This window comes from Folsomia candida, unplaced genomic scaffold (genome assembly GCF_002217175.1).
Source record: "Folsomia candida strain VU population unplaced genomic scaffold, ASM221717v1 Fcan01_Sc004, whole genome shotgun sequence".
NCBI lineage: Eukaryota > Metazoa > Arthropoda > Collembola > Entomobryomorpha > Isotomidae > Folsomia > Folsomia candida.
This window is the reverse complement of record NW_019091196.1, coordinates 8271033-8298324: the sequence shown is the minus strand read 5'-3', so window position 1 is coordinate 8298324 and position 27292 is coordinate 8271033. Positions and strand designations below refer to the sequence as shown.

Sequence of the window (27292 nt, the reverse complement as noted above, 5' to 3'; positions counted from 1 at the left end):
TGATAATTATTAATTGTCACCATTTTTAGAGCTATTTACCGGGAATTACGTACACATTCTGCTGCTGCTGCATAGCTAAGTATTTATTATTTGTTGCTTTCTTTTGTTTTCTTTTGGCATATTTTATGTAAGTATCTTAAAATTACGTGAAATGGTTTTTTATACTTGTTTTTTGTTAAGCTAATGGACAGAATTATTAGCATATAGTGGTAATTTGCGTCACTTTTTCTTCTTCTGTATACATATTTAACAGCGAGCGAACTACATCCAAAAGCGTAAAGACTGTTTCTTCAAGAATATTTTAATCAAGAATTACAAATCACGACGATGATGAAGATATTATTTAAATGTACCGGAAGCTACATACGTACTTATCTAAGTTATGATAAGCATCACTGTCTAACTAATCCTTATGTATGGTTTGATCAAGTATAACGAATATGGTTATGAGGCACGAGTACAATACTTATCAGTAGTAATTATTAGTATAATCTACCACCACTTATTTAGTCAATGTATTTATAGTTAGTGTTTATTTAGTACAGAAGAAACCAGATAAAGAAGTGTCATCATAATTTATCCAGTTTTGCTTTGCATAATTTTATATTTGTTCTTGTTCCTGCTGCTACAAATACAGTATAAGTACGTGATGATAGGCTTTTCTGGTCCGAATCGCAGTTATTTTAGCGTTCGAATTGAAGATTTGTTGGGATTTATTATTTCTTCCCGTTTTCATATATCAATCACTGCACGGATGGTGCATGGCAGTTTTTGTCAATATTTTGATTTATCAAATGATTGCACATTTTGTATGTTTAGTTTTAGTCCGTAATGTCTAATTGGTTAATAAAAAGAGGTTTTTAGTTATTGGCAGTTTTAGTTCATGAACTTTTTTTACGAACGTGACAATAATGGCGATAATGATGATCCACACTTGAAAAAGATTTGTGAAATGAAAAAACAAAATAAAAAAACAAGCAAAACGATTAATTAATTCAACGCAAAATAAAAATTTAATAAAGTACAAAAAATGCTCTCATGTCAGTGCAAGCCAAAATATCAATTTAAAAAAATCATCCATTCGTACATACTCTTATCATTGTAAATGTCACCTTATCATAAAAACTAAAGAACATCATCCTTCAAATATTGCATCCAAGCTAAATACGTATAGTAAATACATGATACACATTTTTACGTAGATAATTAACGGCTAACAATGCGTTCAAAATTTGTAACGGGAATTATTATTGTTACGTAAATCTGCATAGGCTGGAAGATTGGATAGGAATGAGCAGCAAAATAAAGACTATTTCCTGTGTCTTTGTTTCTATTATTTAGAACATCTGTTCGGCAATCGGTACTCCATAAATTATTAATTGACAATATCAACGTGTTTATCTGTAGGAATATCATATCCAAGTCTTCTTGTTCTGACCACACTCGCGTAAAATAACAACTTTCACTCCAACACTGCACAAAAACTACTTATTAAAATACTAGAATTATTTTTTAAAGATTATTCACTGAGACTCTATCGGAATGCCTGAGATTTTACATAGTTTAATTATTATTGTAAAGTATGTATTGGTACAATAAAAATTAATCAGAGTAGTAAAACTTGTACATACACAACTTACAAAGCTAAAAAAAACAAAGAGAAAGTCGGAGTCAGAGAGCAATATAAACAGCTAAAATAACTTATTTAGAGAGAAACTACACACGAATACAAAATATTGACTCGAAAAATATTATTAAATGGGATGGTCTTCTTCTTAGGAAACTCAGTCTACTTCTAATTCCGTCGTGGGGAAGAAGTGTTATAAAATGCAGATAAAACAACCTGTGAGATTAAAGGGGGCGAGAAAACATGAGAGAAAACATGACTATTATGCTGCTAATAATTAAAAGTGGGTGATAAAAAGGGATGGAGGGGGCATCACTTCTGGAAGCAATGTAACCCACGGTCACATCGTCAGGTTGCATCAGCACGGTGTCGATGATGTGAATGATGCCGTTCGTGCAGTTTATGTTGGGACGCACCACGTTGGATTTTTCGTTCATCCACAGGACCGAGTAAGGGTATGGATTCGAAATTTCGGGACGATAGTAGTCTCCCCGGCCTGGATGATAGTGAAGTGAAAGACATTAATAAATTGTTTGGGGATGTCTTAGGGGATTTTTGTATGTATGACTTACGGTGGTTTGGGTCGTTGGCGAATTTCCTGGCCACATCGTCTTTGCTTTCAATTCGAAGAATACCATGAACAGCTTGGATCGGGAAGGCTTGATCGCTAGCATTTGTTGATAATTCGTGCAATTGTTCAATTGTGAATGCCCTTCCAACAATCATGTGGCTGAAAACGGGTACAAAAAGGTCACATTTTCATCGCAGAAGATTTTTAACCAAACTTTTAACACTAACCGTTCAATAATCTTTGCAACATGGTAGCCAAACTCTCCCATTTGTAGCTTCTTATATTCAGATGGTGCAATCCGATATATTTTCTCCCATGCCAAGTTGCTCGGAGCAAATAGGGTGAATTTCAATTTGGAATCATTGAATCGCCGATTGAAATAGTCTTGTGAAGTCAACTCGAACGTTTTCCTAATTAGAATTATTCACATGTAATTGCTGCATATTTAAGTGGAAATCGTGTCGTATTTCTGTAAGGATTTGATTTACTTACTGGAGCATGGGGTCGGTCTGCAGCTTTGAGTACACGTTTTGGTCAGCATAGCTCAAGATGCGGTCAATCATGTGAATAACACCGTTTGTTGCTCCAATATCCGGTTGAGTAATAGTAGCATTCACGCCACCTCCCTCCACATACAAGACTCGTCGGCCGTCGATGGTCTGGTAGTTGAAAAACAATTGCTTTTGTGGGGATAAAGTCTCCACTTGGAATGGTGCCCTCTGATAAAATACACGGAAAAATTAGCCTCTCAGTACTTACAATAAAATCCTTTACTTTCTGATATATTACATACCTCGCTAGCTTCCGTAATGTTATCGGATCGTACAGTATTCAAAACGATGTGCAACCTAATGATGTCATTCAACTCTTTGACCTTTCCTTTTAATTCTCCAAGGGTTGGGCTCAGCAAGGCCTAAATAAAACCAGAAAGTATGTGTGACTCTAAACTTTTCTTGTCAAAATGGGTATAAAAAATGTATAAGCTTTATTCATAAATTATTACCGCATTGCTCGGGACGAAGATTGTGATTCCCTTGTTGCCTTGTGGTCTCTGAATTATGTTTTTCAAATCTTCTGAACCGTACTCCGAGATCAACTTGAAGAATTCGTACCTTAGCATGGGGAAAAATAGTTTACATGATTATCATTTTAACTTTTAGCAACACTAAATAAGGCATATTTATTAAACAACAATTTTACTTACGTGGGCCCATTTTCCTTTTCGTTCTGTGGAATTTAAATTAGAATTATGAATACACATTTAATTAAATATTCCTCAGGTTTGAATGATGATTACTTAGCTATGTGCATTTGCATTAATTATATGAATGATGGATGAAGGGTAACCAAGAATGAGAATGAAATGGAATATGCAAAACTGGCAGCTCTGCAAATCGAATTACAAGCTCTCAACTCTAAATTCATTAAAAACCTCATGCTATCAATTTCCCTAATAATGCCGGAACCGTGTAATATATAGGACTGTCTAAAGGTCTAAATTTTTGGTAACAAATAGAAAATACGCAGTGTCTCCAATATCTAAAAAAACGGTTCCACTCTTGGAGACTCATACACATTATTTCACTCATATTTCAGGAAATGATCAATCTTAAAATGAGACACGGAGTATTTTTAATAGGAATGTAACACTAGAGTGCTAATCAATTGTTGAGAGTGACTTACAGAGCCAGTACCGACCACATTTTCTCCCTATTGTGTCCGCAATTAAGCCAAATGAAGACCAAATGAAGGAACCATTAAAATGCTTCACAAAATGACTGACAAAAGGTAAAGAAACATTACTTACCGCCAAGGTTTGATACACGGTGGAATCGATAACGACCAATGGTTTATTGATGAGGTGAACAACACCATTTTTGACGGGAATGTTCCCTTTTACCACTTCGGTTTGGACGACACCTCGAAGATGAAACTGGTCAGTGGCGGATCGCGTGTCCGATCGTACAATGTCTAAATATGGTGAAATAATTTCAAAATTAGAACAAAATCGTTAAAATTATGCTCGTTTTCGAATGTGGACACTTACACTTATCCTCCTGATCTTCCTTTTCGACTTCCACCAAAACGGGGAAAAATGGGGCCATGGCTGCCGTGTCGTATAATCGCTTGGGAGGTTGCAGCTCTGAAGGACGTAGAAATATTACATGATTGGGAATTACGTGACTATCGATGACCTTGATGTCCACCGTGTTGATCTGAATTCGCTGCAATAAAGGAAAGAAAAAATTGAAAATAATTAAATTTCTGTCAAAAAATAATTCTATTTCTCTTTTCACTCTCGTCTTACATTGAATGCTTCGTCGACAGGAATGAAAAACGTGTGGCGTCCAATACCCTTAAACATGTCCAATTTGTGCAGCATGGCTGCCCGTCTTGCAAACTCACTGAAAAATAAGAGTTCATCTCCTGTCACTCATTCGAAACGTCAAAATGAGCATTTTTGTCATTGAGCTTACGTGATGCGATGATTCCCAGTGATATTGTAAGAAGATGAATACTCTAAAAACTTTCTTGCATCCGGATTGAGTAAATTATTGTCGCTTGAGTCAGGAACGGTTGGATCGAGGACCTATAAATATAGTCAGAAGAATAGATAGCATTTTAGAACAAGGAGTATAACAAACAGTAAAATTTAGGCAAAACCACTAACCCGGTCGATTACGTGAAGCACTTGATCCATTCCCAAGGCATTCTTAATCTGAAAGTTCCTTCGCCGAGAATCGATCTGGGCATCATTCAAGTATATGTCGGAGTCAGATCGTGGATTTCGTGTGATCCAAATTGGAGGGTTTCCAGGAAGTTCGGTGGATAAAATATCCTCCAAGTCGGATGTCCTCTTGGCCACGTTGGCTACATGCAAAAATACGTCATAATCAAAATTTATTGCGAATCTTCACTTAATTTTGGTTGATTTTTGTAGTTACCGAAATGATAGAGCAGAGTATGGTTGTCGATCCGTCCTCCGAGGTGTCGGTGCTTCCTGATGGCGTCATTGGTGGGGGCGAAAAGCGTTCCTTGTCGCCACGGGAGGGACGCGTTTAGAAATGGACTTCCTCGTACCAAGCTCAAGAACTGTAACAGACAAAACACTGTCATTAACTTGGCGTCCTTCCATGCATAAAATTTACCACTTTTAAAACGGAACACGTCATTTTAAAATGTCAAAACTAATAAGTTACATTTTTTTTCTGTACGGATACACTTTTTGTTTTAGGCTTGTTATGACAGGGTCATTCAGGGCGTTCCAAAACTAAATTTGCAAACATTACTAAACTAACGGTCAACCCTAACACAACTTGAAAAATCATGCAATGTCAGTTGTCAAAGTGAACACACCCTTTCCTTGTCCATTTATCGAGTCACTCTTTCCTTTCCCCATAACTTTTTTCGCTGCATGCATGCCCAATGTGATGCCTTTTATGTTGACCCATAAACGAACATAAGTTTAACAATTGCACACCTGTGCTTGTACAAAATTTAGTCTCTAAAAATAAAACCGGACTTTTATGCTATCCGAAAAAGGAGATGATTTCCAACCACCGAGTAAAATACTGTCGCAAAAATTGTGTATCGTAATAAAACATGACACCAACCAACCACCATCCACCAGGTTAAGCATCATATTCCACCAAAAAACTCATTTCCGATTACGGTTCCTTTAAACCGCAAGTTGCATGGTGCACGAAAATTAGTTGACAATGCGTGTTCATAATATTTTGTGGCAGGTGGTACGGTCGGTAGCTACCCAGACATACATAAAAGCTCACAATGAGATTGCGAATAAAATAACAATTTGGAAAGTAGAAATCAATTTACTTCCCAGACACATAACTCGTCGTTCGTAACCCTCGAAAAGTGAAACCCCAGAGAATTGATTTCACATATACCTAGAAATGTACATAAATATGTACATTCACAAAGTTTTGAGAAAATGCGTAATAATTTTCCAAAATAAGCTTTCCTTCCTCCATGCGTAGTCGTGGTCTTATGAGTGCGTGGAGCGTGTCGTGGCGTGAATAAGGGATGGACACCTCCGTGAGCCATTTCCTCACAATTATTGCACAAAAGCTTCATCAAAGTGCACCGTCACTCCAAACCATTAAATCATTTGTTTGTACCCGAATAATAATAAAACAAGGAGGATGTTATCCAAGGGGGCACTGTCATTCATTCATTTACGCAGGTAACAGGACGACGGACGGGGTTGGCAAGTCATAAATCTTTCGTGTGACATGACTCATGCACACCGACCGATTATCCTGCGACGCAACATACGCAACCCCATCAGAAACGGACCAATTATCAATTTCCATCCATTTCCAAGTTGCCATTCCATAAATAAATAAAGTATTGTTAACAAGGGCTTGACACTTGGACCCTTCAAAAACAATGGAGCCAATGGTGTGTGGTGACAAGGCAACAAAATCTCATGCATTATTAACGCAACAATGGAAAAGTCTGGCAATGGGATGTATGTATCGATCGGTGGGCTATTCAGTTAGGAAAAAGGAGGAGAATGACCAGTGAAAATATTTGGGCTTGCTGTGCTTGGTCACTAACAAAACGTGTATGTGTATAGTAACAGTGGTAAGGAAATGTCACAATGAAACTGCATCTGCTACTTGTAACACAGAACTGTGAGGCAACCAGTGTTAATTTGAAACAAAATAATGAACAAACAAAGAAATTAAATGATACACTTTCTAAATATTTTTTAAAGATTCTCACTTATTTGCTTTATAATGTGGGATGTAATTATTTATTATTAGGTAATTCTCGTCCCAGGAGAGAACACGATTTTTTTCAGATATATCAAAATCTCTCTTTCTCTCTATAAATATATCGTATCGTAAAGAAGAAATAACGTAAATATTTATAATGCAGAATTCGTGCCTCGTTTACCTCGTGAGACAATATACGGCGTAAATAAAACGACCTCTGATCTGTGTCCGTGAGTCGAGCGATCTCATTCTCATTACATCCCTATTCTTCTTCATGGCACAATTAACGTGTGTCTACATTTGAGAAAATTTTCTGCTCTCCGCTGTGATTTCTTAGCTATTGAGCCATTAAGAAATTATCTAAAATACTTTAGCAAAGCTTTATTATAGCACTGACGATATTGGGATTGATTTCATTTCATTCACGATGATGGCAGAGCAGATCTGATCTTTGGTCACGATGAGAAAATGAGAAACGATTCTCACGTCACATCACATCGTCGGGATGTACACGTATATTTATAAATTGTTGGTCAAGAATCAAAACCAGGACTAATTTTCTTGGGACATTATACACTATGCATTATTTGTGGACAAAAGTGTTTAAATATAAAGAGTTACATACGTGGGAAGAACTTTATAACAAACCTTTAACCTCCATCGGACAATAAAATGGTGGATTTTGATAGATTTTTTATGTCTCCAATTTCTCAATAATAAAATGACATCCCACGTTTCAAAATTAATAACACGGATCGATATTCTCAATTTCTCAACGATATGTATTTACATCATAATATTTAATTCTGCATATTATTACCACATTTTCATAATGTCACATTTTATATTTAGCTTGGACATGGACAACCTTACATATTTCGTCTGTCTTATATATAATAATGCTCTCAATTTTAATGATTGATTCCCCCCATCATTTTATCCAATCCACCCTTCCACCACCGCACCGTGGGAATAGGGCAGCGTACGTACGTAGTATGATCCAATTTATCGATCATCATTACTACACAATTTCCTTCTTACGCAATCCATTCATCTCCTACAACCAAATCGTAGCTGTCTTACTGTTTCGAGCGAGTCTAACGATGAGATTATTATTAGTTGGATGGGCCGACTGGTAGTATAATTTGGGGGTTTTTGGTTGGTAAAATAGGAAAGATTTCATCCTATCCAGTTCACTCACTAATGATGCCAGCATTGTGTGTGCTGTGCAACCCTATGTATGTCCACCATCAAAGGCTTTCCTCTAGCCAAGCCACCAAGTGATTGAAGTGCTGAAGTGCCAAAAGCAAACTACTTCAAAGTTCAAAGAGCCCTTACACCCTCGTCTCCCATCTAATCACCATCGTTTGTGTGTCACGAGTCACTCGAAGCAAGCACAATCAGAAAAATTCAAGAGAACAATTAACAAATAGTGTTGGTTGGTAATCTTAATTAATAATTTGTTTAGGCAGCGACACGTGTTTTATAATTAGACTTTGGATAAGCCTAATAGGATTTGTGGTGTGGTGGTGGTGTGGTAAAATAGATAAGAGATAAAAATGGGGTGAACTGAATACAAATGGATAAGTGCTGCTAATGACGGGGTTGAGCAGCCATTGAATTGATGTTACCCCGATATGATGTTGTTACTTATGTGGATATTGCATGACATTTAGCAGTCTTCATTTTTGGTCAGAAAATTTAACTAATTTTAACGTTTCACAAGAATAATTATGGGGTTTGGTTGGATTCTGCAATAATTTTGGGACACCACCTGGCCATTACATTATCTCATTTCGTTATGACAGATGAATTATGATGTGTCTAGCTGGAAACTGTAACAGCAAGCAAACCTTTTTTGCCCTCCTCTTACCTCTGAATTTTGAAGTTTGCCATATCCGCCGTGTCATGAGTCGTTAACCAAACCAAAACCAGAGCCTTGATGACAATTGTAAATTCATTCTCACCCAAAAAATCTGTAAAAAATTCATGCTGCGGTGTCCTAAGGGGAGATTCTGTTTCAGCGATTTCCTGAACAAGATGTATCGGTGTGTGCTCAACCATTCTAGTCTGAGCTCAGACCATAAATCAAGAAGGACGAAGCCTGATAAACATCCCTCATTAATTCCACCACCACCACTACTCCGACAGGACTTGCTTTCTCCGACGACCCCACCACCACGGACTGTCTTTCTTCATTATTCCATCAATATTACACCAAGTCATGTGCATTATAGACTTATTTCTCCCCTCTTTTGCATGATGATCGAGCGAAGGTGAAACTTTCCAACAAATCCCAACAATTACTTCCTATTCCTCCGAAAGAGGAAGAAGATCAAGTTGAAACAGTTTACCCTTTCCAAGAAAAAGTAGTCTGAACTATTTTCTGAAAATGGTATGTGTACTCTACTTGCATGCTAAACACTGGGGAAATATTAAGAAATTAATTGCTCCGTTTGTTGCACATGTATAATAAATAACGACTCCACGCCGTTCCTTATTCTCTGTCTGGCCATGCATTTAAGTCAACTTTTGTGCACTTTAGTTTATGAAGTGATGCAACGAAATGTAATGAAATGTGGTTGTGCACAGTATGCTATGGAGAAATGGGTGCAATTTAACGTGATATGCTTTTGTGTCGTGATGGGAGAAGAAGCCATAAAATAAAGAGCATAAATGACTCCTCCACTTCTGCAGTGTTGGTTGGGGGAGGGGGATTAAAGTCTCGAGGTTCAACTTTCTCACTTATGTATGTACCCTGCCTAATACTGCTTACACACACTTCTCCCTCCGTCGTCGTCTTCTCATAAACTTTGGACTTTTAATCCTGCAAGAGACCATAAAACGGAGACCCTCCTCGCACAAATTCTTCTCCTGAATGAATGCATGTCCAGTGCAGCAGGAGGAGACATGATGCGTTGAGACAAAGAAGAAGGGAAATCCATCAACTTTCTTTCCCTGCCGGTTTGCGTGTAGTAAATTGTAGTAGAATTTTACTACTATGTAGTACGTACTGGGTAATAAGTATGTAACTCATGAGCGAGCAGAGGTGGGTGACGTACATATTCTCGCATTCTACATACTTATTATAAGATTTGGATATTATCTTAAGAACTAGAAAATTGTTAAGTAATTTTGTTCCTCAAAAGAAACCTTATGGTGTATTTTATTTCAGCCATAACTGTCCACAAGTAAGTTCGAGCAACTTTACTTATTTTCCTGATTCGTCACTTGGGAAAAATGCATTGGATGCCTCAATATTTTTCAAAAATATCAATGTATTTTTGTTAAGAAAATGGTGAGGAAAAGCCGTTGTCGACAGTTTTGGTGGAAGTTGGGTCGGAAATGAGCCATGGCGAAAGAGAAAGTCCCCTCTCCTCCCCGTCCGCTCTTTTACGACGCGACGGTCGCATTCAACATTAACAATTTACTCTGAGGCATGAATGAATAACGCGACGGGAGGAGGACGAGGGTAGATAACAGCAATCTCTTGTTTTATCAATATACGTACAACATATATTTACACCACCCAGCCAAATAATATATTCATCGCCGACCGGATGCAGCAACTGACGGATGAACCAGAGAGTGTTACAGAGAGCTGGAGAAATGGAAAGTGATTCGTTTTTATATGTACACGTACGTACTGCTCCCGTTACGAAATCGAAGCACTTTGTACATAAAAACAGGTACATATGTAACCTCGTGGCATTGCGACTTTCACCTTTTCGCAGGAATTTTACCTGTTAGCTTCCACTTCCTTTCGTACAATTTTCCATGAAAAGAACTTTCCTTCCTCGTCGTAAAAACGGTGTAAAACGATAGAATCCAATCCCATTCAGACAACAAAAGCTACATACGAAAACGGCGGAAGCGACGCCGGACCAAAATAAATATAGTTTGAAAAGCAGCACCCGCTCCGCTTCTGGTTCACACAATAAAACGGGTCGGAAGTAGAACCCGGGTGAAGAGGAGAACTAGACCCAAACCGCACATTTATTTTATCCACGAATGATGATAACTGCACCACGACCACCGAAGGATGAAGTAGTTCAGGGTCAAACCTTCAAAACTTTTCTTGGCTGAAACAAAGTTGCCAGAAGAACTGACCCAGGCGTGGTCTGAACATACATGTGGTCTATACTTGCCCCACTTAACATTCCACGCGCATAATTCAGATGGACGTAATTCAGACTGAGAGGTATTTGCAATCGTAAAATCGCATAACCAGATTCCCGTTCAAACTGACGTTTAAAGTTTTAGTGTATTAAAAAAACGGTCACATTAATCCGTCATGAGTCCGCGGCGTCGAAATGGAAAAGAGAAGGACAACAATCAACTTGATGGCCAAGGTGTGAATAGTTATTAAGCTATAACGAACACTTTTATACAAATAAGTATTTCTTTAATTTCAGAAAACAAACCACCAAGGGAAAAGATTCCGATCCGTGTAGAGAAAATCATAATCGGAAGGGGGGGTGTGAAAAGATTATTGAAAGTCGAGTATAAACGGGTAAGATATCTAATATGATTAAGTTTGAATGAATGTTGTAATTTATATGATTGTGTCATGTTAATTTTCAGAATTCTAAACCCTCTCGACACGTCACGATCATTGATGTCCAAGAAAATGATTACATATATTGCATCGACAAGGATACAGTTTCGGGAAATAATGAGGCTAGACGAATGACACGAGAAGAACTTGCAACAAAAGACTGTAAGATAGTTACTTTTACAAATACATAATTATGTCTTACTCATATTTATAAAGTGTTGTTTGTACATGTTAGGTAACTCATTCCAACTGTTCTACATATTTATAATTTTTTGGAGAGACGTGAAGGGAAGGATCCGTGATTATGTGTTCGGGATTACACGAGTTGCTGATCTCGACCTAGCAAGTCAAAATGCGATCGTCAAGATGCATGAAAAACTTAATGGATGTTCAATTGTGTGAGTTATTTTTGTCAATCTATATCCACTTAAAAAATATCCCTTTTGCACGCTATATTTAATGTGTATATTTATCAACAGGGACGACACAGATCCGACCTATACTATCGTTAAGGAGGACGTCTACAAGCTCCCAATTTTTGCATGCTCTAAGTTCGAGATACAACAACTTAAACAGTGTAGACGCCGTGAAGACGGTTTAGCAGGTAGTTTCATGCCTGCCGATTCAATCACCCTGTTGGAAAACATTTCTGCCGATCTTAAAGCAATCATTGAGTAAGTCAAGAAAGTAAATAAACTTTTATGGTGATATACCATGTGAATTGTGAGCGTATAACAAGTATGTTTATGTTTTAGTCCAGTGCTGGAAAGGCATATTATCAAAGTGGATGAAGAACCGGTCAAATTTGAGGATCTTGAAGTCACGATCACTTCTAAGGATGTGCCTCCACCCACTCCAAAGAAACATCAATGCAATGAGCCGGATTGCAATTTCAGTGCAGCTAAATCCTACGATCTTAAAGTGTAATGAATCATTACTAATAATGTGTGTTACGACTTAATATTTTGTTACACTCAAATTGTATTATTTTTAGACATGTTGAAGCCATTCACCTGAAACTACAAAAATACAAATGCCAGTATTGTGATGCCAGGTTCACAAGAGATTCAAGTAGAAAATATCATGAAACTAGCCAACACACTGATCGAAAACAGCCGGTCATTCCCTTCGCCGACATTTCAAAAGCTAGGTATGGGTGCTTTGTTTATTTTAAACTTACTATGTCCGATAATTTGGTAGTATATAGTAATATATATTTCCAGATCAGCCAATGTTCAACCACCTACTCCAACACGAACATCATCAACAGTCACTCGGCCAATAACCCTTTTTCCAGGGTTTTCTGTTAAACGATCTCCTCATGTGCCCACCCCTGAGTCCTCTCAAACACCCCTGCAAACGGAGAAGGTTGAGGTCACCGAATCATCATTTGAAGATATTAAGCACAGTTTGGAAATTGCTCATTCCCAGGTGAACGATTATTTTTTACACGATAAATATTGATGTTTGAATTTTTAATTTTAATTTCACCCACTTATTAAATCAGATCGAGACCCTCGAGGGACAACTTTCAACAGAAAAGGCAAGTTCGACGGCGAAAGAGTCGATCTGAAATAAGAAAGATGACGCTTGGAGAAAGAGGGTGAGGTATTTGGAGAGTAGGGTCGACGTTTTGGAGAATAAAGTCGACGTTTTGGAGAATAAAGTCGACGTTTTGGAGAATAAAGTCGACGTTTTGGAGAAAGCGGATGTCAAGAGACAAAAAAAGCAATGATCCCCCTGGATTCTAAAAATCACACGAAGAGAAACTTGGTCCTTGTCTCCCACAACTAATTTTTTGGCTGATATGTAATAGTATTATCGATCTATTAGTATGAATAAATCATATCACCAGATCAACAAATCCAACATCAATCAACCGGATCCGATCGGAAGAACTGATCCAGGTTCCGCAGTGCTTTAGGCATAAAATATAGATACGTACGTGTGGTCAGAAGAGTATGAAAAAGTGGTGTGTGAAGTAGTAACTTAAACTGAAAGGTCTTAAGAGGGAAACAAATCTTAGGAGAACTTTCTCCTCGAGAGTCGAGAGGAAGTCAAAATGGCAAAAAGTGTCCAAACCCGATCAAAGTTGTATGACCCAAGGAGAACATTACTAGAGATACCAATTACGTAATCTAGGAGATAAATGTGCACATTTCTTGCAACATGGGCAACGAAATCCTAAAGTGTAATCGATATTCTGTCTCCGTCACATTCCCCCCTTTGCAGCAGTTCGAGAAATTAACTTGCTGGAAAAGAAACTTACTTTCCTGTTGAATAGAAACGGTCATTTATATTCTCAGCCAGTGGTCAAATCTGTAGAAACGGCTCAATGATGAAGTTTGCCACTCTCCTTTTCTCTCTCGAGACTGGTCATTTCCTCGTCTGCCCAGCAGGTCATTAATATTAGCGATCCAGTCACCGACCAAGTTTGCCTTTGTTTTGGGGAGGGTGCAACAAATAAATTGGAATCCAAGCTTTTCTCCCCCTTAATCCATCTCGCAACTAATGAGAGTAGAATCAATTCCTGATTGCATCTAATCTAATTAGCGAATCGGATTCAATTCTAGTTGATGATTTAGTAGACTTTGACTTTAGTAAATGCATTATCATATTTATTTTTCTTGCTGCGAGAGGTTTCACGCTTTGGCCAGTGGTTCCTCCTCGTAATTAAAATGCGCAGCGTTACTTTCATTAAGCAATGTTCATCCTTTGTTTCATTTCATTATTCTAATGGAATGACCAGCAGCAGCTAAAAAGACGGATAGATTGTATGAATTTATAAATGTGAACCTGGTGACAGATGCAGAACACGAATGGCTGATTTTTTTGTACATCCAACGCGTGAATTGATACGCTTACACCAATCAGATCACCCTTTCATCTCTCTCTAGCTCTGTACATACATATGTAGACGTACATTCTGTTAAATTAACCGAGACAGAGGAACGAGAGTGAATTAAATGCAACCGTGTCAAATGGAATCATATTTGCCTTTTAAATGGGGACAATAATGCAATAAATTTCTCCCGGCTGCATAAGCCCAGCTCTCACTCGTTCACTTACTAAATGGCTGCTTTTGTTACATATTCAAACAATGGCCGGTGGTGGTGGTTATGCGATCCGGATTCAAAACCCTTGTCATGTTATGAAATAGAATAAGTAAATATAATCCATCCAAGTACATAAATGAGAATAGAGAGAGAAACTGCTATGTATTGAAAAAGTGTCACCACTACCATTTAAAAATGCAGACTATTAATCCCTCTCAGTTTAGCGAGCAATTCTGTCCACGTATATTTTTCATGTTCACAAATTAAAAGATTTAATATTTAAAATGATTCATACTTATTTATCGGACCTTTCTTTCTTTCATCCGTTGGAAGAAATGATTAAATTAAATTATGTACTCTGCAGACAAAGACTTGTCGAAACTAACGCTTTCCTCACAGGAAGGAAGAATTTTTGCACAAATATTTGATCAGGGTAAAAATAGCAAGTATAAATATTAGCCAAGGGTCAGACCGAGAGAGAGATGCGACTATTTGTACATAAATTCGAGATACAAAGTCCAGTCCACCGTACATATTCCTTCATAAAAAAGCTATCACTTGATTGTGTCGAATTCAAATGACGAGCAGTCTGCCCCGGAGCAAATATGTGGATGTATAACATCCCAATTTATTCATCCTTTTCCTTTCCTGAACACTAAACCCAATAAGTGGATGCATGTCTGGCTGGCGTAATGTGTAAGTGAATATGGAGCAAAAAGGGCAGTTCCAGCCAATTTATAATTCCCATCCTTCCATGGACGGAGACAAACAGAGTACACACACAATGAAAAAAGACCCTTCTTCCCTCCGTAGATTGCTTGCTTTACGGTTTGTTGCCCGTTGTCCGGACCTTCCCAAAAATAAAATAGTTGGGTAAAAAAACTCGTCGAGAGAAGAGACAACTCATATTTTATTTCATTCTCTTATTGGAGTTGAGCAAGGGCTGGGTTTGTTATGTTGTGTTTATTTTTGATTGTTGTTGAGCATGATCGATGTCCTTTAATGGGATGAATCATTCACATAATGATGGAGATCACATTTCTGAGTTATTATTACCGGCAGGCAGCTGAGATGAGATGAGATTTGATACAAAAATGCTATCTTCTCAGCGATAAAAACGCATCCACACAATGGCGACGGGTAGGAAGAAAGGAGGAAGTAATGAAATCCGCACGTATCGATTTAAGGGGGCTTTAGATCGGTAACTTTATATTACGAAGTGTGTATGGTGCGTGGTGTGACATTATTCATTTTATTTACAAAGAGATCCAAGTTAATATTAGAATATAAAACGCTTTAAATAAGCCGATTAAATTCCAAAGTAATAAAACTTTTTGTTGTTAAATCTCGTAAAGTCATAAATATTTTAGTGTATTTGTTTCACACACACGTGAATATTTCGATCAGTATTTTTCATTCGGGTTCGTTGTATGTACAAGAATTTCACCTTTTGCCAACATACATGCACGCTAATTAATTCATAACTTGGTCCCACGTCAATCAACCTCAACCCTTTATCAAACTCTCCAACATTTCATGAATTTTATGGTTGGACCCAATACGAACATTTCTATTTTCTATGCAACAACTCATCAAATCATTGAATCTGTCATCGTTTCTTGCTTCCTTCGAGTTGAAAATAATGTACGTGAACATTTTGAATTCATATCCAGACAATGCGGTTTGTTGCAGTGCAGATCTGCCGTTTTTCAGTTGAAGTGGACTTTTATCTTGAATTCATGAGTTCGTATTATTATTGTTCACTCATTTTCTTTAGTAAGAATGGGCAGAGAGAGCTCTCAAGTCAACCTCAAAGAAGTACAGACTATGCTTTTCAATAGAAAATGCTGAGCCCTTTAGAGTTTAAACTCGTCAAAAAAAAACATTATTTCATATGAAACGCATCTGTCCTGCCGACTCAGCATTTTCTAAAGTCTGCCCTCTCTCTAAGTAATTGATGAATGAAACATTTGTTTGTACATCATTATGAAATTGCTGCTAACATGACGTCTCCGTCGCCTGCTCAAGCTTTTGCTGGGTGATCCCTATCTCGTGCATATAAATGCGAGCAGGATTCTCCATGAATATTTTTCAATTTAAAATCAATTTGGTTTAAAATGTAAATAGGAGTAAGCTAAGTGAGACCCCTGTTGATTCCTTAAAAGCATTATGTCATGTTGGCTAAGTGGATATTATACTATGTATTCTAGGGTGGTGGTGGTAAGAATATAGGTTTGTTGCGTGGTGAGAATACGTATTTATTATTGAATTCTGGGTGACAAGACATGAGCCACCTTTCATCATCGGTCTATTCTTTCTTTTTTTAATGATGTGAATTTCTTTCTGCAAGGGAGAAAATAATGTTATTTGGTAGGAATCTGCTCAATTTTACGTATTTTACGTATGTACACCAGTAATTGCTAGAAGTCTTTCGCAGAAGAAGGTCTTGCTCCCTAGTCGCTACTTCTTGTCCCCGTAATAATAATAGTTTTAGAGAGTTGTATTGGACCAAATAAAATAGCAGAGATCTAATTTCCTCGAGTTATCTCCGTCCAACTCCAACTAACTGGTAAACTGGTCCCCATTGAGTTGAGAAAAGGAATTAAATGGACCAACTCACTCATACGAACATAAAATAAATCCAGTCCATTCGCCACGTTGTGTCATCCACTATTTAACTCTGGTCCTTCCAAATGTCAACTCAGCAAACTCACACATCTTCAAAGGTTGATTTATTTTATGTGTCCAAAAACTGCTGCTGGCTGCTATGTCGGATTAAGGCAAGAGGAAAATAAAAAGCCGTTAGTAAAAGGCGACATGTCCTTGTTGTGTTGTGGGCAAAAGTGTTGATACGTACGTTGCATAAGGTTATAAAACGTGGTTCAAACCTCGGAACATCACATTTCATAGTAATAATTGTAATCCGTGACCAAAAAAGCCTGCAATTTACTCGATATTCCCACAACCAGTAAAAAAAGGTTATGTAGTGCAGTTAAACTCGACAAAGTTCTGTATATTTTATGACTTAATGAGAACCCACGTAATGTTAATGCTCCCTTATTATTAAGTACTTCACAGAAGGAGAAAAACTGAACAAAATGTGAAAAGTAGGATCGATTTTGTAGTCACAGTTCATTTAAATCCACGGCTACTGGACATTCACTCACATATTCCTAACCGAAATTCTCTCCATTTTTCAATTCCACACACATGAAAAATAATTCTCAATTCAGCAGCATAACAAATCCAGAGATTGTGTCGCATCTCTCAAGCTCTTTATGTCGCAAAGTTTACCTGCTGCCCTTAGAAAAACTAGGACTGAAAATGCGTCTCATTCACAACACGAGCAACCAGGGGTTCATTGTGAATTGTCACTTTAAACCTTAAAGTAAACGTAATTCACGGCTCATTAGATCTCCATTGCTTGGGTGCTTAAGGCGATGGCGATATTAAAGAAGAATCGTCGTCATCATCATCACCGTTTCTTCTTGGAATAAATGGTTAAATTTCTTTACCGACTAAAACTACTTTCTCTCTGTTGAACTCATAAAACTGTTAAAGCCCTGAATTGAATGGTGATCGATGACATTTCAACGAAAGCAGAAGTATATCTACGTAGCTTTATCCTACTAAACGGTTTAAGTACTTTTCTGAATCGAGAGAATGAGACTGACGAAACCTTTTAAAATGTGATGAGTGTAATCTTACTACTCGATTATAGGAGTATCTACGAGCAAAATGTGTGTGTAGGGATATGGCTTCATTTAAGGGTGAGGAATAATAACCTTCTGTAATTCATGGAGTATGTAACCCTGCCGTTGTCGAAAGTTTTTATACGTACGCAATTTTGTAGAACCTTGAGAGAAGGAGAGAACCTTGTTCTCGCGGTGTAAATTAATACTGATATGCGTACAACAAAAGGTACTGAAAAAATGTTGCTGTTACAAAAGTCGGTTCTCTTTGATGATATTTTTTGTCCTATTACGTACAAATTTACAAGTTTTTTTTAGAAAATGAATGAGATACGGTAATAATCAGAGTGTGATTTTTTTCGCATAGTCATACTTTTCATTTAAAAAGTGTATTTACAGCACTTCGCTCCAGAATTAATCAATTTGAAACAATTTTGTGTTCCATAAAAGAAAATAAACTTTATTTTGCAAAGTTTTAACATCTCATAAAAAATGACTCCTGATTCAAGTCTGCATTCATATGCAACTTCACAATTATTATCTTATTTACATTCCACTTTTCTAAATTAACCTTAATTTTTAAACGCACTTAATTTAAAACATCTTACGATTACTAAATTCCGTTACTACATAGATATTTTTAGCATCGCCGCATCTCGCAACTCATGCAAATTGGACCACCAACTTTGCATGAAATCCTCCCATGACCGGGTATTATCATATTAGTTTATGTAAGTTCATATGTATACCAATTAGAAGATATACCCTGCTCTTCTCCTATATTCGATGCTGTTAAAGCAATCAAAGCACATATTGTAGCAAGAGATTCACTTTGTATTTGTAATAAGCGAAGCATTCACTTTAGTTTGTAGATAATCGAAATTTCCAATATTAAGCCCAAACCAAACCACCCATTGTTACCCCATCCCATATCCCCGTGAAGTGAACACATAAAAGAGACTGCTAGATCTCGTAGGCGATACACTTGTGTAATGATTCCATCATCGTTCTGAAACAATTCGAGCGTAATCGCGATTTTAATCAACATTACCACAATCTCGGCATCAGCATGTCAACGGTGTTATCATCCTCGTCATCTTTGATGTATTCTATCCGTGTAAAACTCATTATTATTTCGCTAAATTACTTTAATGTCGACCGACAAGTTCAAGGACAAACACGTGTGTGTAGTTTTTAGCTGAACATTGCTGAACAACATGGAGAGAGAGAAGGATGTCATCAAATTGGTAAATTTTGGAACAACACATCCTAAATTTAGGATATTTCATTCAAAAAATGAGTAAGATGTTTACAATTCAAATTATTTACACTGTAGCTGCGTTTAATAGTTTGTGTCGTGATCGTCACATTAAGCTCAAACCTTTATCCCATCAACAACAATTAAGTTCAACAGAGAGAAAAAGAAGTAGCAAAATGGTGACGATATAGAATACAAAGGAGGAGAGGAAAGAGCAGATGTTGGAGTTTAATTTTAACAAAAATTCACAATTTAACCATCTGCACGATTTTTTGATGAGTTTATTTTTTAGCAGATTCCTATTTACGGGTAAGAAAAATACGAAGTCATAACAGAGTTTGAGTCGTTATTTAATTGTTCCCTTTTCTGCATGACACAAAAAAATCAGAAATCTGTCACGAAAACTTATTCCGTTCCATTTTAAAATAGATATTTGGTAACAATGAAAATATATACGTGAAAATCTGTAAAATCTTTAAGCGTGGTGTGACAAGATAGTGAAAATTGACGCTTGTCAATACCAAATTTCTTGTTACTTTTCCCTGAATCTATAGCCAGGAGGGTTATTGAATCGAAGAGCGTGAATAATTCACCTTTTGAAACATTCGAGTATTGAACCAACTGCTGAGTCAACTTCCTCCTTCGAAGGGTCGGGAGGAAAATTGTAGTTTGGCAATACTGTATCTCATCTCAACTATTTTTTGGGGAAAGTGCTCCTCGTTTACATTATGATGAATTGGCCATGCCTACTCGCTTTCCTCTATTCCGGTAAAAAAAGTCGGCAGGGTGAAGCCAGTGATTTCTTCGGGGAGATTGACAACCTGAACGAACCAACGATATGGACGAGAGAGGGTCATCAAAAATGCATCTACTTCGTTAGTTCGACAGGACTCATAGGGTACGAGAAATGTATTATAAGGCTCCCTTCCGCACATCGATCATCGCCTAAGTGCCACTACAAGACCCGTTAAAAGGAGTATGTCGGAGAAAAGAGAGATTTAGGAAGTACCCGAATTCCATAAAATCTAGACTTTGTCAAGTAAACTCCTTTACAAAGAAGTCTAAAAATTGGACACCCAGATGCACTCGACACACTTCTTTCTTGACATCCTTTTAATTTAAATGGTTTAAAAAACGAGGAGAAAAACAACACTTGGTCGCTTATCCCCCATCCAGCAAACTACTTTTGATGGCTGTAGCGAACAATGTTTTAAATATTTACATGAATCGAACGAAACGAAACGACCTTTTATTTCGTACCATCGGGGCACAGTTTTTGACTCCAAGTGTGACCGAGAGGGTCCGTCAGTCAACTTTCCAGGTCCCATTTACGAGAACAATGAGAACCCATCGGAGAGGAAATCAATCATAACTAGTGTGGAATATAATAATAATCGTAATGAATGGGATTTCCTCGTCTTCCATGAATTTCTGATTTCATTGCTTTTCACTCCTGTCAATAGTTGTCCCTCTCCACGCACTATTGCATTGTTCGGTTGTCCCACCAGTGAATAAACACTTTTTGTTGTGTCCCGATCCATCCTCCAACAACTACTTTGGGTTCAAAAACTATTAAATTCGATGTATTTATGTACATACAACAATATGCAGAATATATCCACGTATAAGGAAAACAAGAGCATTTTCGAACACCATGTAGGTAAATAAGTAAATATTTACTGGAACAGTGAATAGTTCTTACTACACATAAGTCGATGTGCCAGTTAATAAATTTACTCTTACAACATCTGCTCCCTTATTAAAATGAGGATTGGATTGATGTTTGTTTGTCAAATGTCAAATCCAAATGGAAACATGGTGGTAGAAAAGAGAGACATTTTTACGATTTCGTGGTTTTAATGTGCTGTTCGTTCGTGCACATCCGCATTTTGAATTGAATTCAAAATACACCTTTATTCTTAAACCTTCTACTAAATTACTAAACGTGAAGAAGAAGAAGCTTGGAAAATGTCACCCATAAAATTCCTACATCATGTCTCATTAGTGAAAATTCCTCACTCCTAAAGAACCGTGCCTCTATTTTAAGCCATTCTTCTTGAGACTTCCGTTCAGAGAAGGAACCTCCGAACATGCATATTTTAATCCCACACAGCAAATGGAAACAACTCGGAAAGAATCCATTGTCATTTCACGTCTTTCCTTTCCGGATTTTGATGACTTGTACGGAACGGTTTTCCAAAAAGCAAAACAAATGAGAAAAGACACAAGTTTGGCGAGAGTGAGAGAATGTAAATTGCTTTGCTATTAGTTGTACTACGTTCTTCAAATCCTTTTAATAGACGGGTAAAGCTCTCGGAATGGAGAAAAGGGAGAAAGATGAGAGGAATTAGTGGGGAAATGAGAAGGGAAAGAAAAGATTTACGGATTTCAACAAATCTTAAAATCTCGATTTACTTCTTTTGTGGGCTCTTCTAAATTGTGCGAGACTTTAGCATTACGACTTTATTTATTTTGTTTATTAACAAGTTCCAGTAATTGCATAAATTTATAAGTACTTACTTGTACCTGATTATAACTTTGTATTTTTTACAACTTTTCACATTTAAAATATTTACGTCTTTTGAATACAAAGTGTCACCATTTATCATCATGATTCACAGCAAATCAGGAACAAATTTCTTTTTAAAATGTATCTTTTTACAGGAAACTGTCTCCTCCATTCCATTCCATACGAAGAAAAGAGGCGATTAGTCTTGTTCAGGCTTCTTGTCAAACATTTTAACAACATCTTCAATCTTGGTGTCACTACCTTACAAACAAACACTTTACACGTGGCTTGTCACTCGGCATTAGGGGCACTTTGCGTTTAAAAAACTTTTTTAAAAGCCTTCCCTACCACACGCACGCACAGTGTCAGAAGAAGAAGAAGAAGACGCATTTTTCAAAATTAGGATTCCACATGAATAAGTTTTCAATTCGAGATAACCCACTCAACCGATGGGACATTGAACTGAATTTGTGTATGAAATGGTCCGCAGGAATTTTATCCCCGCCTTGGAATTTTTTTCTAGAATAATTCAATTTTTCACTTTTAATGGAGTTTATGAATTTATTTCAGAGTGCAACTATAATTCATCTGAAAGAGTAAATATTCACAGAATGAGTGAATGGAAATGAAGTCCGATAAATCCTGGAGAGCCGAGAATGTTATGCTGTTCGTCCCCTATTCTTATTATTCCATTCTACTTTTTTTTGCTTATCCGAAGAAGACGAATCTCGTAAAGAAATCTTTCTACACACTCGAGTCAAATTGACTCTATTTTAGGGCATTCGCTTTTTAACCGTTTGTAAATTGCCAAGTTCGAATGTGTAACAGAAGAACAGAGCGGATGCATTACAGAAAGAAGGAAAAAAACTAATGGAACACTTCCTCGCGTTTTAGTACTGTACGCTTGACTACAAGTGTGAATTTTCCTCGGAGGTGGATACAGATTTTTACAGCGAGGAGAGAGAGATGAGATGATGCTAAAATTGGAAATGGAATTAGCAGTTTCAAATTACAGGGTGTATCCAGATTTGGTTCGTGGTGAAGGCAAATTTATGACTGTATTGACAACGTAATTTGTCCATTCTTTAATTATATAGGGTACATCTGACTCAAATGAGGTAAAAATTGGCTTGCGATTTATGATCGTGAATAGTGCCATATTATTCAACGCATTATTATTATTTGGTCGTGGAGTTGAGTGGAGATTTGAAGAAAACTTGGTCAATGCTACATATAACACATAACCAACTCGCGTATACATGTCGAAAACTTTCTCCAATTTCACCACATCAAATAATATTGAAACTGGACAGCTACTGAATTCTCATATATGTCCACCACGACAATCGTTATCATGAAATTTGTCGGTTTGCCGAGTCGCTTAATCTGAGTAATTGAATTACCATCCTGCGTCAAAAGAAGAACCCGTCATAATACCTACCAATGCTAATCAACCACCAATCTAACTTCATTTTCCGATAGTAGAATTACTGCAGTGCTACTACCTTTCTCGGACTAACATTCATTTTGTGACATTTTTGGCATCAGAACCTAATATGCGAACGTATCGTGTAGCCAACTCATAAATATGTACACTCAAAAAACTTTTTAAATAAATTAGACTCATAAAAAAAGAAAACTTTTTTTTTCTTACCTCAGACAAGTCATCGAATCTTAACAGGATGTCTGTAAGGGACTGTTCGGCATTGCAAATGTTCCAAATCGGACACAATGCAATGAGAACGACCCCAACCCAACTCGTAACCCACATTATTATGCTTCTTCTTCCGCTTTTCAGGTTTCCACTAAAAATTGTTTATATAATATCTCCAACGGGATAAAGTTTCTGAATTAAAGTTTCGTTAAAAAAACTACTCCCGGAGTAGAATGTCAAACGTTGTTGACACACTTTTGTGCAAAGAATGCGAGTAAATCCGTCCGTCTGTTTTGCTGCAGAATGCTCAAAGTCAGTAGTGTGTACTGGGACACGGTAAATGTCAAGGCCAGTTCTCTCTCGCAAAGAAGATTATTTCATGAACAAGACACCAATATATATTTTTCTTTTCGAATGAGGAACAAACTTGTCTCGTAAAATAGTCGTTTGTTGGCCGGGATTTCAATAACCGACTGGAAAAGAACGGCGGGGAGAAGATAAGACAGGACCGACGATAAGACGACGTTGATGGGCTGGCAGTGTGTAATGGAATGCAGATCTGTCGGTGGTTTGGTTTGGTTTAGTCTCGTGGTGTGGTGAAAAGTGGTGGAGAAAGTGCCCAGCCCGAACTCCGGTAGAAAATCGATCCTACTTCGGCTGTCCGACCCGGGTGGCCCTTTTTCGCGAAATAGTAGGCACACTACTTACTTCTGACTCTGTGGCGAATCCGGTGGTAAAATTGAACAGGGGAGAGAAATTTGTGCCAAAAATGAGTCAGTCAACCAACAACTAACCAAACCACAAAGGTCCTCGTGGAATAAAAATTTATCAATTTACGTACTGACTACCCTGATACAAGCGAGGCGGCCACGCACAGTGATAAATAAAATAGATAACCCACCAACTAACTTGATGGTTAAAATGTAGAGCAAATAAGCGTAAGTAAAATCTTAGATTTTTTTAAGGGGGAAAAATGAGACTCGTGGTATAAAAACGGGTCGTTTAGTTTCGGTTTGCTTGATTAGAGAAGACACGAGATGAGACTTGTGGTGGAAATACTTTTTCTTGAGATGACTAGACTTTTTTTCTCGTAAAGGTTGGTTGGGTGCTACTGCTGGTTGATGATGAGACTTTTTTTACTTTTAAGGAAATGCTTGATTGCTCTTGTAAGGTGGGGAGAATCGCAGTTTCTTCTCGTACTCCAATTTTGGTTAGGAATTGATGGTGGTGAAATATTTAGATTATATTCTTCTTCTTCCCAAGTGTCACTGGGTTGACAAATCTAGGCAAGAATTTTTTGTACCTATCAAAAACAGTACGATATACAATTAGCTTAATGTGTGGTTTATTATACATATTTACGTATTATTACTGTTAGAAAATTGTACACGGCACGATCCGACCCAAGTGAAAGATGAGACTCACGAAATATTTAACAGTTAGGAAGTCCTAGTGACTACTGAGCGGATTAAAAAAATTAGGGGAAAAAAGAAGTCTGAGAATATTTTAGAAATTTTCTTCTTCAACTAGTATTACAAATTAGAAACATGCAAAAATTAAAATTACAACCCGTTAATTTCGAAATGTCTCACAATCGAACAAATTGAAATATTTGTTTTGAAATGCAAAAATGTTTATATAATGACAATAACAATGCAAGTGTGCATATCCTCTCACCTGTTTTTGAATTCACTAAGCACAGTTTGCAAATACCTCTTGAGGCGATTTAGCAAAATCTTGATACGCTATACACCTTTTACACGAATGCTGTTGGATGGTTGGCTGTCGGATGCAAACTGAATGATCGGCTCCTCTGGAGACTGCTTTGCTTGCCACTTTGCAACGCTAACGCTACGCAACGCTTCAACTTCTTCAGTTCGTCGCCCCTCCAAATCCAACCACTTTTGTATCCCTTCACAAACAGCGTACCGTACAAAACTGCATGCACAGAACTTGTAATAACACGACAGTAGCAACGTAGCGTTAACAAAGATGCGATTGCAATTCACTCATTGCAGCAATGCTTGGGTGGAAATGGCAAACCGTTGCATTGTAACGTGGATATAGTCATGTCATAATGATGACGAGGATGATGCCAACTTTTGTATGTAATGAATTTACCTTATTACTTTATCATCATAATGACTGGATTGTGCGCTTTTGTGGTAACCGCATATGTATGTGAAGTGCATATGTGTATGTGCATTCAGGTTGATGGACAATTATTGTCTACAAGAGCGGAAGTAAGGCATAACTCACCAACAATGGGAGGATTACATACTATTTTCGAACTCTGAGTGATGTTTTGTGAGTTTATGATGATGTGCACATTTATTTTTGAAGAGTCAAACAACTTTGGACTTTGGTGGCTGTGTAAACTGCATAATCTCAAGCGATGATTGTTGACTATGGATTGATTTAATCCGTTTGGGTCGATTTTTCATTTCTTGGATTTTATACTTATTTATGGGGTGACTCATTTACTTGATAAGTTGGTTTGCCTACTTAAGAAGTGTGTCACAGAGTAAATATGCAACAATCTGAAGGCTGTGTCACGCTTCTCCAGAAACAATCGGCGACTATTGTCTTGCTTTGGTTGACTCATTTTCGTTTTTTTGTGGATGAACAAAACCAAAAAAATACTTGGATACTTACGTAACGCACCGGATATGCTTTACTCTCTGTTTTGCACTTGTTTCAAATTGGTGCAGGTTTGATGCGGATGAAATATTTCAGTGTTTTAACTTGTTTCCACAATTTTCTGTAATAGAAAACGATGAGAAATACATACGTGAAACGTATTCTGAAGGAGCAATAACATTACCACTCGTTTACATGCATACATACATGCATTAAGTAAATTGTCATTCCAAGTTTTGTGTAAATGTCGCGAAAGAAGAGGGTTTTTAGCCACACACACACAGCCATAAAAATGTGAACGGAAAAGATCTTGTCTCAAACTCACCCCCTCTTTGTTTATTGTTATTTGCAGAAGGGGAAAACAAATGCATGGACACGAATTGCAGTATTGGGAAGAAGGGAAAGCAATATTGTCATTATGTATGATGGGGAAATGTATACAGGAAGATCTTATTGCTGGTGATGTTCAGAGACTTATCTTCATAAAATTTAGGACTGCATTTATTCAAATCTTAATACTTATCTTGCTTGTTCTGCAATTGAAATTTCCGAAATATTGGAAGAATTGCAGTTCCATTACGTGTATTGCCCATGTTAAAGCTAACAAGATCTCCGTCTTAAATGACACGAACAATACATGAAATTTGGAGACATTCTTCACGGTTGTTAATGAAATGAGCTCGGACAGCAGGATCAGAACTGCATTCTTATTACGAATGACATCTCAAGATGTCGATCTCCACTCCCTCCACAAAAAGTCAAGAAACACGCCCAAAAAGACGATCCCACAAAAGAAATTCCATGTCCATTTTCTTCTCGATTGGATTTTTGTCATTTTCATTGTCACAGCCAACGTACATTCACACATATCAATTTCTCCCCCTCCAATGCCAATAATATTTCATGCTTGCCAGCACTGTCGGTTTTAGATCCGACCAAGAAATCAAACGGTTCTATGAGACGACGACGACGACGGAAATAGAAT

The 27292-nt window shown here is 37.3% G+C and overlaps 2 protein-coding genes across 3 annotated transcripts; one reads left to right on the top strand and one right to left on the bottom strand.

Annotated features, from left to right (window-relative positions):
* Positions 1-97: 97 nt before the first annotated feature.
* Positions 98-25474, bottom strand: LOC110848629 (fasciclin-1). 2 transcript variants are annotated; one of them, XM_022095885.2, is made up of 16 exons: positions 25345-25474; positions 23668-24970; positions 5144-5291; positions 4870-5069; positions 4676-4788; positions 4507-4603; positions 4246-4423; positions 4006-4169; positions 3882-3908; positions 3403-3425; positions 3202-3310; positions 2992-3111; positions 2691-2917; positions 2426-2608; positions 2200-2357; positions 98-2123 (listed from the first exon to the last, which is right to left on the bottom strand). In XM_022095885.2, exons 2-16 carry the CDS (start codon positions 23782-23784, stop codon positions 1852-1854), a joined length of 2136 nt encoding a protein of 711 aa, XP_021951577.1. In that variant the 5' UTR covers positions 23785-24970; positions 25345-25474; the 3' UTR covers positions 98-1851. The 2 variants fall into 2 exon arrangements, with proteins under 2 accessions (XP_021951577.1, XP_021951579.1); XM_022095887.2 differs by lacking the exon at positions 3882-3908.
* LOC118435268 lies at positions 11161-13358 on the top strand. Its single transcript, XM_035850995.1, has 9 exons — positions 11161-11292; positions 11356-11453; positions 11525-11660; positions 11734-11896; positions 11978-12172; positions 12254-12421; positions 12493-12648; positions 12722-12929; positions 13006-13358. The coding sequence occupies exons 1-9, from the start codon at positions 11235-11237 to the stop codon at positions 13069-13071; spliced, it is 1248 nt and encodes a 415-aa protein (XP_035706888.1). The 5' UTR covers positions 11161-11234; the 3' UTR covers positions 13072-13358.
* Positions 25475-27292: the final 1818 nt, after the last annotated feature.

Bases quoted from the DNA above. Each gene is read 5' to 3' on its own strand.
- LOC118435268 (XM_035850995.1), top strand. From the start codon at position 11,235: ATGAGTCCGCGGCGTCGAAATGGAAAAGAGAAGGACAACAATCAACTT. The intron at 11,454-11,524 runs GTAAGATATCTA...GTTAATTTTCAG, and splicing joins TGAAAGTCGAGTATAAACGG to AATTCTAAACCCTCTCGACA. The intron at 12,422-12,492 runs GTAATGAATCAT...TATTATTTTTAG, and splicing joins AAATCCTACGATCTTAAAGT to ACATGTTGAAGCCATTCACC.
- LOC110848629 (XM_022095885.2), bottom strand. From the start codon at position 23,784: ATGTGGGTTACGAGTTGGGTTGGGGTCGTTCTCATTGCATTGTGTCCG. The intron at 4,424-4,506 runs GTAAGACGAGAG...CCTTTATTGCAG, and splicing joins CTGTCGACGAAGCATTCAAT to CGAATTCAGATCAACACGGT. The intron at 3,426-3,881 runs GTAAGTCACTCT...TAAATTCCACAG, and splicing joins ATGTGGTCGGTACTGGCTCT to AACGAAAAGGAAAATGGGCC.